Below are 16,485 nucleotides of genomic sequence, written 5' to 3'. Positions count from 1 at the left end.
GACTGTTTAATAAGAAGTTATACATTTATATGATGAAGAGGAGCTATGAAATAGGCATGTGTTTGTGTCTGAGAACTTGTGAATATTTTTCAGTCATCGTAGAATATATAGGAAGAATAAGCTACAATATGGGCCTCAGAAGAATATCCCAGATATATTTTTCTAGCAGCTGACTATCAGAGGACAAGTGGGCCAAAAAGATTATGTAAATATACTTTCTCTAGCAAATAGCTTCTTTTTTTCCAACTCCTGTACCTACATTCACTGATCAAACAGAACATAGAGACTGGAGACCTAACAACTGGCTGGATTTTGAATTGTGGGAAAGTGTACATGTGGTACATGTGTAATTATGTTTTGTTGCCACAGCAGGGATTAAAATGAGAAGGGAACAATTATTCAAGAGCTGAGTAAGTTAGTAAGAGGAGACTAAAGCATCACTTGGAAAATCTGGCTACTTGTACCTAGATACAAAAGTTTATTCTATTGTAATTAAACTTTTAAAAGACACATAATATTTAAAGACCATGAGAAATTATTCTTTATCACTCGTGGCTCCCATTTTCTCAGTCCCTCTCATCTCATTAATTGCTCCTATAAAAATCACCTCCTGCCTTAGAGGAAGTGGAATGCAGCCTCTTGTGTCTTGAACCTTCTTGTTCTTACCCAGCAATTGCCCCCGACTGTAGTAAACCATTAGTTATTTTACAATAGAACTAAAATCCTGTGATAGAATGTGAAATGAATCTGCAGTTGCTCTGCATGCCATCTATGTACCATGCGCTACCTACATCTCTGTTAGATGTTTGTGTCCCCTCATGATACCTGAGAAGGTGAGTTCTGAAAGGCATGGGGAGTTATGTATATTTTCTCTTCAGAGGCTTGCATATCAGGGGTGAATATTCACTATTAAAAGGTAACAACAATTACCCACTTTATTATTTTTTACACTAGATCATATATTATGAAATTATTATCTTTCAGTTACCTGGTCGGGCAACCAGTTTTGATAGTCAAGGATCCTGTCCATCTCCCAAACCACCTTCCACACCATAATGCTTTCAAAATAAGACCATTATAATAAGGACCCAGGACCGTGTACTCATCAGATCAAAAAAAAAAAAAAAAAAAGAGGAAGATTTGATCTCATTTAAAATATATCCTGATAATGAACAAATGATGTGCAATTTTTATTTACCTTTTTTGTCTGTTTATTAACTTTGGACATCTTGATGTATTTTACTTGAATACAAATGGTCCTTACATAAGGCTTTTTATTCTTTGTGTCATATGCCAATTAGCACAAAGAATGTTTTCACTGAGTTGTAAATTCTTTGCATAAGCAAAGAATACATTTTTTGAAAATAATCCATACTTATCTAAAATTAAATAGTTAATGCTGCTATTGTATAAAGAAGCACATGTCACATATGTATGGTTTTGACTTTATTAAAACTATGTTCATTTCTAGCTGTGCACATGTTTCTATATACACTTTAAGGGAAATTCTGAACTTTACTCACAGCATTAAATCCTTGAATAATCAAATTAATATACTTATCTGATAATATATTCTTTCATTCTCAACAAAATCTTTTCTTGGTGAAGTTCGGCTCTGCTAAACTCAAAACTTTTTCTTTCAAGCTTGTTCTTTAATATATAGAGAAACAAAACTATAATTGAAGAACCTCTTTGAGTATAAACTTAAGAAGTAATATTTAGTAGCTGGAAAATGGAGATTGATCTATTTGGGCTACTATTTTCTATTGTCTTAAAGTTACATTAGTTCAAACATCTGTAGCACTATTTAACTCATATTTTAAAAATTCTATTACTCTTAATCTCAAATGCAGCATTAGTATTCCTAAGTGAATAGAATCAGAACTCATGAGTCTTCATAAGTTTCTCAAGTACTGTGACATGTTTATTTTGTGACATAAAGCTATCACATAGATCCTGTATTTCTGATAGGCATACTGACACCAAAGATACAATAAATGTCTGTGCTCATTGTCGTTTGGATTGTACAGAGTAATGGGGACTTTTAAACTCAAACAGAAGTAATTTTTAGAAGTGGATATTTTCTTAAAGAAAAAAATGACATTTTTCAGCAAATTATAAAACTATACCATAAATAATACAACTTGAACATTTAATATAAATAAATAATTCTTAAGGCCCAGACCCACAGTCTTTTGTGAAAGGCATTTGCCTTCATAAGGATCAAGGATCAGGTCACTAGTCGTAAAAACTATGCAAATGTTTTTACATGACAGAACTTTCTTTTAAATCATGTCAACTTTTTATTGTCTTGTTTCTGGGCCCTATTGGAATATATCTATATTGAATGACCCCCAACCTTACTTTTGAGATGTGTACCATGGATAGTGCATATTTCAAGCTTATCCCAAGAGAGAAGGTTAAACCCCACCCCCCCAAAAAAAACTGAAAAGCAAGAAAATCTGCAGGTAGGCTATAAAAACATATTCATCAGAATGAGAAAATTTTATCAGCAATTACAATGTTTTGATTTTAGTAAAATCCTTTATTTTTAAATATTAAAAAATACAAAGTTTCAAAAATCTTGAAATTTTGTATGTTGGCATCTCTCATATGATGGTATTACTATTAATTAAGATGTAACTATTTTACACATTAACATTTTAAAGTCAAACACAGTTCCCTAAAATTTTTCAAAAATGCTTGTGCCATCTTAATGAAAACAAGTATTCCTGGTTAACATTTTCTAATTTAAAATAACTAAAGAAACCTGTTGGACATACCTGGTTACCTTATCAAGCCTAAAAGAACCACTTGCTATAGACAGAATGAGGATGACACTTCCATTTTGTAAGTCTTTGTTTTACTGGAAAATAAAATTGTCAAATGGGAAGACTCAATGAAATAACATATTTGGAGACAATTGTTTATAGGTATTGCTGCAACTTACAATTAATTAGCAACTCTATTTCCTTAGTATAATAATTATTTTCACCTGAAAATATATTTTAAGGGCTTTATATTCATGCTTTTCTTTGCCTCCTATGGAGATAAAGTCAATGTTTATGATGAAAAATGCAAACAATCAGCCAAACAGGAGACGTTAATATGGCTATCGTAGATTAAATGTTTAAGGTAATTTTTTTTTAATGTTTCCTAGGGATTAGAATAAACTCACCATGACTGAGCATTTGTTAATCTTTGAGAGATTAAGGAGAGAAAATTAGTAACTCAGATTTCGTGCATCATTTAAAATGGTAGTTCATATTATAAAAATGTAATTCTACCATTTTCAATACAATACACCATCACACTGCACAGTCGTGCATCCATACAAACATAACTTATCCTCTTTCTACCTGTGGTTGAAGATGGAATGTTTTTCATTTCAGTATTTAAAATAAGGTTTGATGTTACAGATATCCTCCACTAATTTGTGTGGAACACCACATTTTAATGACAGCACTGACACATTATGAAGTTACAATTTAGGTATATAATGAATACCTAATTCCAGGGACTTATTCAGGGACTTGCCAAACATAAATCTAAGAAAAAGGAACAAGTGTTGACTAATTAGCATAACAATACTGATGTTCTTTTTAGTTTTATTTATTTTACCTGATTCACTAAGTAATCAGGTGAATGAGGAAATTGAGTATGAAAAAATATTAATGTTTGTGGAGTATATAATCTTCTCACAAAAATCTGAACAGCTGATGCTTTTTTTACCCTGGTTTCTTAATACTTTTATGGACAATTTTAATTTTTTTGTCAGGTCAGCCCTGTTTCTAGTACTTTATTTTACATATAAAACTTATGATGTTAATACATTCATAGTTCAGTAAAAAATATCGTCAGGACTAGTGCCAAGGAACTAGAGATGGGAACACAGAACCAAGCACCCACTTTCTTATGCAGTTTTTGGGAGTGATTGTATGTTCTAGTTACTGAAGGGAGCTCACAACTGATTGCTACTGACTCAGGTGTTAGATAAAAGCAAAATATATTTGAACCTACTTGGTTGTGATATTTAATTGACACCTGTCTTTATTCTTCTGTAATGTCTGTTATTTTAATATTGCAAATGCAATAAAAACTATCAGCCTCTTAAGGCTTTAATTTAATGATTAATTGCTTCAAAAATGAAAAATCCAAACTTTCACTTCTTTCTCAACTTTTACTATCCATGAAACAAAATATAACTCATTTCAGAATGAGTTATCGGAAGAGCCAGAGACTATTGCAAATAAAGGGACACAAAATCTTAACATTGAAAACATTGTTATTTCTTTACCTCTTTAAAAACAATATTCAATATCATCTCAGATATATTTTCATGGAATGGATTTCCATATGATTTTTTTGCCACTTTAGTTGCAATTATGACCAAGTAATTTAATTACCTGATAATTTTAAAAAATGAAAGAAAGAAAACTAGAGGTGATGAGGATTTAAGAAAATCATTCATCTTCCAACTAAATCTGTTCTTGAAGCAGCTCTTGTTGTTCTGATGTACTTTAATTGATTTAAACTTTTGTAGTTTGTAGGCTGCCAAAAAGAAATGATACAAAAGCATGGAAAGTAAAATAATTTAAATTAAGAATCTATATAACTAAATGGCAGTTAAATGCAGATGTTAAAGCATATGGAAATAAAGATATTGAATGCAAAATCAAAAACCACCTTTGTATTTTAACTTTTAGGAGAAAGTAAATTCTCTAACACTGTTCAAAAAACCCATGACATAGCATTTTAATAGTTACTCAATGATATGGCTCAGGATGTGATTCATCTGAACCTACTAAGACCCATTATTTAAAAGAAACTAGTGAGTTTTTATTTTATATGGGAAAGAGAGTTAATTAAACTAAATGTTTCCAATATGTTATTCAGTGATACTCTTTAAGGTAATAATTTTCTATTTCATTAAAAGACTTCCTATATTTGTTCAATCTTATATTAAAGTGAACAGAAATTTAGTTAAAGATGCATTGGTAATACCTGTAATCTGGCAATTACAGTTAACCAAAAGGATGTGCATTTGAACAGTGGCAATTAATTAGTATTCAGTTCAAAGGTTTTCTCATCAAAGCAAGAAATTGTTTTTATTTCCGCCCTGTTCATTATGAAGATTGGTAACCAGGGTTTGACTTAATAGCATGATAATATCATGCTGTAGAGACCTTAAAAATAAAGCAGTAAATTAAGGTCTGAGGTGGGACTTAAAGATTATTGAATGCAAACATTTTGGATATTAGAAATGGTGATTGAAAAAATAAGTAGAAGATATATATGAGAAAAGATAGATTTCTTCATGCTTGAAATGATTTAAATACACTTCTATAAGGAGAATTGATTACAATAGTCCTATTTTTATCTCTTCTGAAACACCGGAAATGACTTGCCATTAATGGATCTAAAGCTGCAGATAGTATTTATATGGAAATGTTTTAATCTCAAACTGACGATGATTTCTTTGAAGCTCAACTGCGTCATGAATACCCTCTCCAAAGAACAAACTATGCCTGATTTTGTCATAAAAGGGTAAAAATAGATCATTTTCTTCAGAAATTTTGTTGTGATTTGCATCTGCTATGCACAGGACCCCTATTTACTGTACAGGATGGTGGATTTCAATTATATATACAAAATATTTGCATTTATACTTTTTTATAAACAAAAAGTCCAACTCAAGTTTATGTCATTAACTTTTTATTGACCCTTCCAATTGAGATAAATTATTGGGTTCATCTGCAAAATATAGATAAATTATGGAACACATGAAGTGAGATCCTCATTGAAGAATGAAGAAGTCAAATAGAAATATCTCACACTGTAAATATGATGATTCCACTAATGAATATTCCAAAATATTTGCCAGTTATTCTAAACTGGCAGAATACATGAAAATTCTTCATTTCATACATGACATTGAATAATTTGGATTCATCATATTTGATTTTTTTTGTATCCTTCAGTCATTGTTCATAAGGTGGCTTTTTAACTGAAGTTTGTGATATAATATGTAGCCTTTGTTCAAATCAAAATATTTGACTTCTGTATTATAGAACAAAATTTTTTTAATCTTTTGAAATTCATGTTTCTGGCTTTTGTACATGGTAACCAGCCATTTGTGAAATTTGACAGCATATAATTGTATTACTTAGAACAAATGTTTTGCAACCACCTTTAAAAGATGTTACACATTTCAGTATTTTTACAATGTCTTCTTTAAAATGTGTGAACATATTTGTTAGGTTCAGATGAATTATGAAACAATGAAACCTCAAAGCTGTTGTGAAGTGTACAGTTTATGAGATTACTTTTGTAAAAGAAAAAGGGAAAGCACTTGAAATATAATTTTACTGTTTCATATGTATTTTGAAAATAAAGTGATTATAAATTATTTTTTCTTGCCTTTGAAGAAAACATCTTTTTCAGATTTAATTTTGAGACCTTTATGTTGCTAAGTCTTTCTTTAATAGTCATTATTTTTGGCACTCATTAGAGAGCAGAGTAATTCATTTATCAATAATTCAGTAACTAGAGCAACTGAATATACTTTAAAAACCTCACTTAATACATATCATTATTTTAACAAAATTATAAACTTAAGGTCCTGGATTATTTCCATTAAGGTATAATGAAACAATCATTAGTCAAGTGTTAAGAGAGGTAAATTTACACATCTTAGCTACATTTTTTTCATCTGCAAAAACTCCCTATAAATAACTTAGCAGGTGATTCAGTAGTTGGGAATACCAGTTATTTTGTTTGGTTCTGTTTTACCTCAGATTTTCAAAAATATTTTCATAAGGATTATACATACAGCAACTAGTTTTAAGCAATCAACACAGCAGTGAATCAAAGGAAATCATAATCATTGATAAAACAGATGCTCTGTACCTAGAGTCACTGTTTAAAAAAAATACAACTCCTAAGAAGAAGCAAATAAATAAGTCTATGCCTCTGTTTAGAATGCAGGATAATGAAAAGTCAATGATCTGACTTGTCTGGCCTTGCTTAAGTTCCTACATCCAAAAAGTTTGAGGAACCAACATGAAATCTAAGCTGTTTAGATTAGTTTTTTAAGTTGCCTCTTAAAAATATTAGTCAAATGGCAACTCTTAAAGACTTTTTGTTAGTATTTCTAAATGTCTCCCCAGGAAGTGTTTATATTTGCACTAACAATATATGAGAGTTTCCAGTTACCCTAGTCAGTACTTGGCATTATTATTATTTGAATCTTTGCCAATTTAAACACAACAAAAATGATATTTCATCAGTGTTTTAATTTTATTTCTTTTTTTCCAGTGGTATTAAACATTTTTCATATATTTTGATTGGAAATTTGAATTTTATTGCTTAAGACTTTTCTCATTCTTCTGTTGGAATTGTCTTCTTTATTCTTTTTTTTTTTCTTTTGTGGTACGTGGGCCTCTCACTGTTGTGGCCTCTCACGTTGCAGAGCACAGGCTCCGGATGCGCAGGCTCAGCGGCCATGGCTCACGGGCCCAGCTGCTCCGCAGCGTGTGGGATCTTTCCAGACCGGGGCATGAACCTGCGTCCCCTGCATTGGCAGGTGGACTTTCAACCACTGTGCCACCAGGGAAGCCCTTTATTCATTTTTTAGAGGTTTTTATTCCTTTTTTTTAAAATGCAAACATATTCTTCATAGGACCACATCTCAAACTGATTTCCATCCTGCAAAGCTGAAGGCATATAATATTAGGTTATAATCTGTAAAGGCAGTTTATACAATCTATACAAATGAAAAATATAAAATAAAAATATATGTGAGATACAAAGTGTAATCAAAAGTTACCATGTTTTATCTTAAAAAGCAGGAGTTATTATCTTGACAGTATACTAGATCATTTTGTGCTGTCACTACCAGTGTATCTGAAAGAATTTGAGGACGTCCAGTTCATGGATAAGCCATTATTTATGCTATTTTTTAAATTAATTTTTATGTTAGATTTGAACAGTTTCAAATCTATCCACTTTCATAAAATAATACAGAATGAAGGGAAGATATATCCATTAATGTCTACAGAAAATAAAACCAAAAATGTGAACTGTAACCACAATAGGACACTTGCCAAACAGTTTTCATGTTTTTTTAACCTCATTTTTCCTTCAAATGAAAAAAAAATCATCCAAAATTCTACATACAAGTATAAATTATGTGGACAGATTCAACCCCAACTGTGAATGAACTTAGTGAGTCTAATTGTTTAGCTTGTATGCCTTTCATGAGCAAGATTTGAGGGGAGGTGGTGTTTGTTTGCTTTTTATAATTTCCAGGACATATATGACTGAAAATTGTACCTTAAATGAGAAGGTAGACTTGAGTCAGTGACAGGAACTTAAACCAGGATGTAAAGGAACTAATAGATAAGAATTATACTGAGAACACAAGATACAAACAGGCCACCAAATTGTACAACTCCTAGAGGCATTGATCACACTACTGTATGTAAATGGTGCCTGCAGCAGCACATGAATCTAACCACCTTAAATTAGTGAATAACAAGGAAAAAGCATACTGAAAGCTATAGAGGTACCTTAACCAGAAGCAGTAATTAAAACCTAGAGTTAAGAATTGGGGAGGTTTTTTTTTTTTTAAACTGCAGAGCACAGCTTTGATCAAATGGTAAGTCTGGGCTTTTATTCTCTACATACCATGAAATGTAAAAGCTTATATTTATATAATTTTAAAATATTTTCACATTTGCTGTTTCTTAATTCTTACCAAAGTCATGTGGGTTGTATCACTCCAATTTTACAGAGATGGTGATTGTGGTTAAGAAAGATTAAGTGAAAGCCCAATGTTACAAAGTAGATGGTGAGACTGGGCTTCAAATCTAGATCTTTGGGCCTAAATTACAAGCATAAGCAACTTGATGCTTTTCAGTATAACACTTTAAAAATAAAAAAGAGAGCTAATTGGATTTTTTTGCCTCTTAGATAAATCACCAAGACGAAAGATGTATAAACTTTATTACCTTTACTCTTCCCTAAATTGAGATCAGTTGTATCTGCCTGATCTACCAATTAGTTAAAGTATATGTCATTTTTATAACATGTAAACCACTATGCAAATAGTAGCACTAGTTTTATCACCAACATAATTCTCATCATTAATACATAAAACCCATGAATGGGGTAAATATTTTCAAGTGCCATAAGATAGCATTATCTGCAGATCAATTTGCTAAGAAGAAGGAACTCTCTTCTGATACTGAATTTACCCTGACCTGATGAAAAAAGAGCAAAGATGGGAAAAGAAGGAGCATAGAATCCTGCTAATAATATCTCATTTAAAAATTAGTTTTCAGGAGAGACCTTCAAGATGGCAGAGGAGTGAGAGGTGGAGATCACCATCCTCCCCCAAAATACAACAGAAATACATCTACATGTGGAACAACTCCTACAGAACACCTACTGAACACTGACAGAAGACCTCATACTTCCCAAAAGGCAAGCAACACTCCACATACATTGCCATGTGGCTGACAGGATCTTTGTGCTCTGGCCAGGTGTCAGGCCTGTGCCTCTGAGGGGCGAGAGCCAAGTTCAGGACATTGGTCCAACAGAGACCTCCCAGCTCCATGTAATATCAAACAGGGAAAGCTCTCCCAGAGATCTCCATCTCAACACTAAGATCCAGCTCCACTCAACGACCAGCAAGCTACAGTGCTGGACACCCTATGCCAAACAACTAGCAAGACAGGAACACAATGCCAACCATTAGCAGAGAGGCTGCCTAAAATCATAATAAGGTCACAGACACACTAAAACACACCACCGGATGCAGTTCTGCACACAAGAAAGGCAAGATGCAGCCTCATCCACCAGAACACAGGCACAAGTCCCCTCCAAGAGGAAGCCTACACAACCCACTAAACAAACCTTAGCAACTGGGGCAGAGATCAAACCAATGGGAACTACGAACCTGCAGCCTATGAAAAGGAGACCCCAAACACAGTAAGTTAAGCAAAATGAGAAGACAGAGAAACACACAGCAGATGAAGGAGCAAGGCAAAAACCCATCATACCTAACAAATGAAGAGGAAATAGTCAGTCTACCTAAAAAAGAATTCAGAATAATGATAGTAAGGATGACCCAAAATGTTGGAAATAGAATGCAGAAAATACAAGAAACGTTTACCAAGGACCTAGAAGAACTAAAGAGCAAACAAACAGAGTTGAACAACACAATAAATGAAATTAAAAATTCTCTAGAAGGGATCAATGGAAGAATAACTGAGGCAGAAGAACGGATAAGTGACCTGGAATATAAAATAGTGGAAATAACTACTGCAGAGCAGAATAAAGAAAAAAGAATGAAAGGAATAGAGGACAGTCTCAGAGACCTCTGGACAACATTAAATGCCCCAACTTTCGAATTATAGGGGTCCCAGAAGAAGAAGAGAAAAAGAGAGGGACTGAGAAAATATTTGAAGAGATTATAGTTGAAAACTTCTCTAATATGGGAAAAGAAATAGTCAATCAAGTCCAGGAAGGGCAGAGAGTCCCACACAGGGTAAACCTAAGGAGAAACATGCCAAGACACATATTAAACTATTAAAAATTAAATACAAAGAACAAATATTAAAAGCAGCAAGGTGAATACAACAAATAACATACAAGGAATCCCCATAAGGTTAACAGATACTCTTTCAGCAGAAACTGTGCAAGCTAGAAGGGAGTGGCAGGAAATATTTAAAGTGACAAAAGGGAAAAACCTACAACCAAGATTATTCTACCCAGCTAGGAACTCATTCAGATTTGATGGAGAAATTAAAATCTTTACAGAGAAGCAAAAGCTAAGAGAATTCAGCACCACAAAACCAGCTTTTAAAAAAAATGCTAAAGGAAATTTTCTAGGAAGGAAACACAAGAGAAGGAAAAGACCTACATTAACAAACCCAAAACAATTAAGAAAATGGTAATAGGAACATACATATCAATAACTATTTTAAATGTAAATGGATTAAATGCTCCAACCAAAAGATATAGACTGCCTCAGTGGATACAAAAACAAGACCTGTATATATGCTGTCTACAAGAGACCCACTTCAGACCTAGGGACACAAACAGACTGAAGATGAGGGGTTGGAAAAAGATATTCCATGCAAATGGAAATCAAAAGAAAGCTGGAGTAGCAGCTTGTTGTATCAGACAAAATAGACTTTGAAATAAAGACTATGAAAAGAGCCAAAGAAGGACACTACATAATGATCAAGGGATTGATACAAGAAGAAGATATAAATATGGTAAACATTTATGCACCCAAATAGGAGCACCTCAAAACATAAGGCAAATGCTAACAGCCATAAAAGGGGAAATTGAGAGTAACGCAATCATAGTAGGGGAATTTAACACCCCACTTTAACCAATGGACAGATCATCCAAATGAAAATAAATAAGGAAACACAACCTTTCAATGATACATTAAACAATATTGATTTAGTTGATATTTATAGGACATTCCATTCAAAAGCAACACAATACACTTTCTTCTCAAGTGCTCATGGAACATCCTCTAGGATAGATCATATCTTGGGTCAAAAATTAACCCCTTGGTAAATTTAAGAAAATTGAATTCGTATCAAGGATCTTTTCTGACCACAACACTATGAGACTAGATATTATTAACATGAGAACATCTGTAAAAAATACAAACACATGGAGACTAAACAATACACTACTAAATAATGAAGAGATCACTGACAAAATCAAAGAGAAAATCAAAAAATACCTAGAAACAAAAGACAATGAAAACACAACAACCCAAAACCTATGGGCTGCAGCAAAAGCAGTTCTAAGAGGGGAGTTAATAGCAATACAATCCTACCTCAAGAAACAATAAACATCTCAAGTAAAAACCTTACACCTAAAGCAAATAGACAAAGAAGAACAAAAAACCCCAAAGTTAGCAGAAGGAAAGAAATCATAAAGATCAGATCAGAAATAAATGAAAAAGAAATGAAGGAAACAATACCAAAGATCAATAAAACTAAAAGCTGGTTCTGTGACAAGATAAACAAAACTGACAAACCATTAGCCAGACTCATCAAGAAAAAAAAACAGAGAAGACTCAAAGGAATAAAATTACAAATGAAAAAGGAGAAGTAACAACTGACACTGCAGAAATACAAAGGATCATGAGAGATTACTAAAGTAACTATATTCCAATAAAATGGACAACCTGGAAGAAATGGAAAAATTCTTAGAAAAGCAAACCTTCCAAGACTGAACCAGGAAGAAATAGAAAATATAAACAGACCAGTCACAAGCACTGAAATTGAGACTGTGATTAAAATTCATCCAACAAGGAAGAGCTCAGGACCAGATGGCTTCACAGGTGAATTCTATCAAACATTAAGATGAGAGCTAACACCTATCCTTCTCAAACTCTTCCAAAATATAGCAGAGGGAGGAACACCCCCAAACTTATCATACGAGGCCACCATCACCCTGATACCCAAACCAGACAAAGATGTCACAAAAAAGAAAACTACAGGCCAATATCACTGATTAACATAGATGCAAAAATCCTCAACAAAACACTAGCAAACAGAATCCAACAGCACATTAAAAGGATCATACACTATGATCAAATGGGGTTTATACCAGAGATGCAAGGATTCTTCAATATACACAAATCAATCAATGTGATAGACCATATTAACAAACTGAAGGACAAAAACCATATGATCATCTCAAAATATGAAAAAGCTTTTGACAAATTCAACACCGATTTATGATAAAAATCCTCCAGAAAGTAGGCATAGAGAGAACTTACTTCAACATAATAAAGGCCATGTATGACAAACCCACAGCCAACAGCATTCTCAATGGTGAAAAACTGAAATCATTTCCACTAAGATCAGGAACAGACAAGGTTGTCCACCCTCACCACTCTTATACAGCATAGTTTTGGAAGTTTTAGCCACAGCAATCAGAGAAAAAAAGGAATCCAAAATGGAAAAGAAGAAGTAAAGCTGTCACTGTTTGCAGACGACATGATATTACACATAGAGAATCCTAAAGATGCTCCAAGAAAACTGTGAGAGCTAATCAATGAATTTGGTAAAGTAGTAGGATACAAAATTAATGCACAGAAATCTCTTGCTTTCCTATACACTACTGATGAAAAATCTGAAGCAGAAATTAAGGAAACAATCCCATTTATCACTGCAACAAAAAGAACAAAATAGCTAGGAATAAACATTCCTAAGGAGACAAAAGACCTGTATGCAGAAAAATATAAGACACTGATGAAAGAAATTGAAGATAATATGAACAGATGGAGAGATATGCCATGTTCCTGGATTGGAAGAATCAACATTGTGAAAATGACTATACTACACCAAGCAGTCTACATATTAAGTGCAATCCCTATCAGACTACCACTGGCATTTTTCACAGAACTAGAACAAAAAATTTCACAATTTGTATGAAAACACAAAAGACCCCGAATAGCCAAAGCAATCTTGAGAAAGAAAAACTGAGCTGGTGGAATCAGGCTTCCAAACTTCAGACTATAATACAAAGCTATAGTAATCAAGACAGTATGGTACTGACACAAAAACAGAAATATAGATCAATGGAACAGGATAGAAAGCCCAGAGATAAACCCATGCACATATGGTCACCTTATTTTTGATAAAGGACGCAAGAATATACAATGGAGAAAAGACACCCTCTTCAATAGGTGGTGCTGGGAAAACTGGACAGCTACATGTAAAAGAATGAAATTAGAACACTCCCTAACACCATACACAAAAATAAACAGAAAATGAATTAAAGACCTACATGTAACACCGGACACTATAAAACTCTTAGAGGAAAACATAGGCAGAACACTCTATGACATAAGTCACAGCAAGATCTTTTTTGACCCACCTCCTAGAGAAATGGAAATAAAAACAAAAGTAAACAAATGGGGTCTAATGAAACTTAAAAGCTTTTGCACAGAAAAGGAAAACATAAACAGGACAAAAAGACACACTTCAGAATGGGAGAAAATATTTGCAAATGAAGCAACTGACAAAGGATTAATCTCCAAAATATACAAGCAGCTCATGCAGCTCAATATCAAAAAAACAAACAACCCAATCCAAAAATGGGCAGAAGCCCTAAACAGACATTTCTCCAAAGAAGATATACAGATTTCCAACAAACACATGAAAGGATGCTCAGCATCATTAATCACTAGAGAAATGCAAATCATAACTGCAATGAGGTATCACCTCACACCAGTCAGAATGCCCATCCTCAGAAAATATACAAACAATAAACTCTGGAGAGGGTGTGGAGAAAAGGGAACCTTCTTGCACTGTTGGTGGGAATGTAAATTGATACAGCCACTATGGAGAACAGTATGGAGGTTCCTTACAAAACTACAAATAGAACTACCATACAACCCAGCAATCACACTGCTGGGCATATACCCTGAGAAAACCATAATTCAAAAGGACACATGTACCACAATGTTCATTGCAGTTCTATTTACAATAGCCAGGACATAGAAGCAACCTAAGTGTCCATCAACAGATGGATGGATAAAGAAGATGTGGCACATATATACAATGGAATATTACTCAGCCATAAAAAGAAACAAGAGTGAGTTATTTGTAGTGAGGTAGATGGACCTAGAGTCTGCTGTCATACAGAGTGAAGTAAGTTAGAAGGAGAAAAACAAATACCATATGCTAACACATATATATGGAATCTTAAGAAAAAAAATGGTCATGCGGAACCTAGGGGCAGGACAGAAATAAAGACGTAGACCTAGAGAATGTACTTGAGGACATGGTAAGTTGGGATGAAGTGAGAGGGTGGTGTGGACATATAAACACTACCAAATGTAAAATAGATAGCTAGTGGGAAGCAGCTGCATAGCACAGGGAGATCAGCTCAGTGCTTTGTGACCACCTAGAGGGGTGGGATAGGGAGGATGGGCGGGAGACGCAAGAGGGGGTAAATATGGGGATATATGTATAGCTGATTCACTTTGTTAGAAAGCAGAAACTAAGACACCATTGTAAAGCAATTATACTCCAATAAAGATGTTAAAAAAATTTTTTTAAATAGATAAATAAAAATTATATTTCCATTGGCACTATTCTGGTTCAGGCCATGAACCGTGTTATCTACATTTTATAAATCTTGATAATTGGTTTAGAAACCTCCAGATTCTCACAGTTGTCACTCTCTACTATCCAGTGTTGTTAGATCCACCACTAGAAATGCAACTCTGTACATCCCATATCCTTACCCAAATTCCTAAATGAATCTTAAAGGAGAAAAGTATTGTACTGGATCAATTGCAAATCCATAAGGAAAAAATAATAATTTGACTCCTGCCTCATATCATACATAAAAGTTAAATTCAGATACATCAGGCTTCAATATAAATCTTAAACCTATAGAACTTCTGAAAGACCAAGTATATCTTCATGATCTTGGTATAAGCACACCTGGCTGAGATGTTGTTTCTTAAAAGTAGCCAAGGAAAAATATAGAAAGTCTTAAAAATGTAAAGATTTAAAATTCCTCCAAATTGATCTAAACCAACTCAACTTTTCAAAGCAACTCCAATTAAAATCCCAATGAGGTTTTTTTTTTAATATTTATTTTTTTAATTAATTTATTTTGGCTGTGCTGGGTCTTATTTGCAGCATGCAGGATCTTTAGTTATGGCATGCAGGCTCATAGTTGCAGCATGCGAACTCTTAGTTGTGGCATGCATGTGGGATCTAGTTCCCCGACCAGGGATCAAACCCAAGCCCCCTGCCTTGGGAGTGCAGAGTCTTACCTACTGGACCACCAGGGAAGTCCCCCCAATGAGTTTTTAAATTTTTCTTTCTATGAAATTTGACAAGCTGATTCTTAAAAGTGTATGGAAAAGTAAAGGTCTATGAACAACCATACTGCTGAAAAAGAAAGAGGAAGAGGAAGAGGTGAGACTTACTCTAAAAATATGGTTTATTCTGAACTTATAGTAATTTAAAGAGTGTGACACTTGTGTGAGGATAGAAAAATTGGCAAAATAAATAGAGTAAAACTATGTCAAATACATATGGAAATTAGATATGTGACAAAAGGGACATACAAGGTTGTGGGAAAACAAATGGAATTATTTATTTAATAATTGGCAGCTGTAAGAATGATTATTTTTAGGGAAAAACATAAATACCAATCCCCCTTTCAGTTCACATACTAAATTCAACTTCAAATGGCATTAAATATCAAAAAAACTTTCAAAATTCTATTATAAAATATAAATGATTTAGAGGGAGGGAATGGTTTCTTAAGACACAAAATATGTTCAAATTAAAACAAAAGACCAATTGTATTACATTAAGTAATCTGACACCAAAAGCAATGGCAACCAAAACAAAGATAAACAAGTGTGACTACATTAAGGATAACCTTCTGCACAGCAAAGGAAATTAACAACAAAAT

The 16,485-nt window shown here is 33.5% G+C and overlaps 1 protein-coding gene across 1 annotated transcript in view; it reads left to right on the top strand.

Annotated features, from left to right (window-relative positions):
* Positions 1-1,581, top strand: part of SYT10 (synaptotagmin 10) — a 76,981-nt gene extending 75,400 nt beyond the window's left edge. The window contains exon 7 of the mRNA XM_022577081.2: positions 985-1,581. Within this exon, the coding sequence (XP_022432789.1) occupies positions 985-1,056 (72 nt within the window). The 3' untranslated portion in view covers positions 1,057-1,581. The remainder of the gene's footprint in view (positions 1-984) is intronic.
* The last annotated feature ends 14,904 nt before the right edge of the window (positions 1,582-16,485 follow it).

Source organism: Delphinapterus leucas, chromosome 11 (assembly GCF_059928025.1).
Source record: "Delphinapterus leucas isolate spDelLeu-1000000601 "Yukka" chromosome 11, BTC_Dleu_Yukka2, whole genome shotgun sequence".
Classification (NCBI taxonomy): Eukaryota; Metazoa; Chordata; class Mammalia; order Artiodactyla; family Monodontidae; genus Delphinapterus; species Delphinapterus leucas.
Note: the sequence above shows the minus strand (reverse complement) of the source record. Positions and strands in the feature narration are given on the sequence as shown.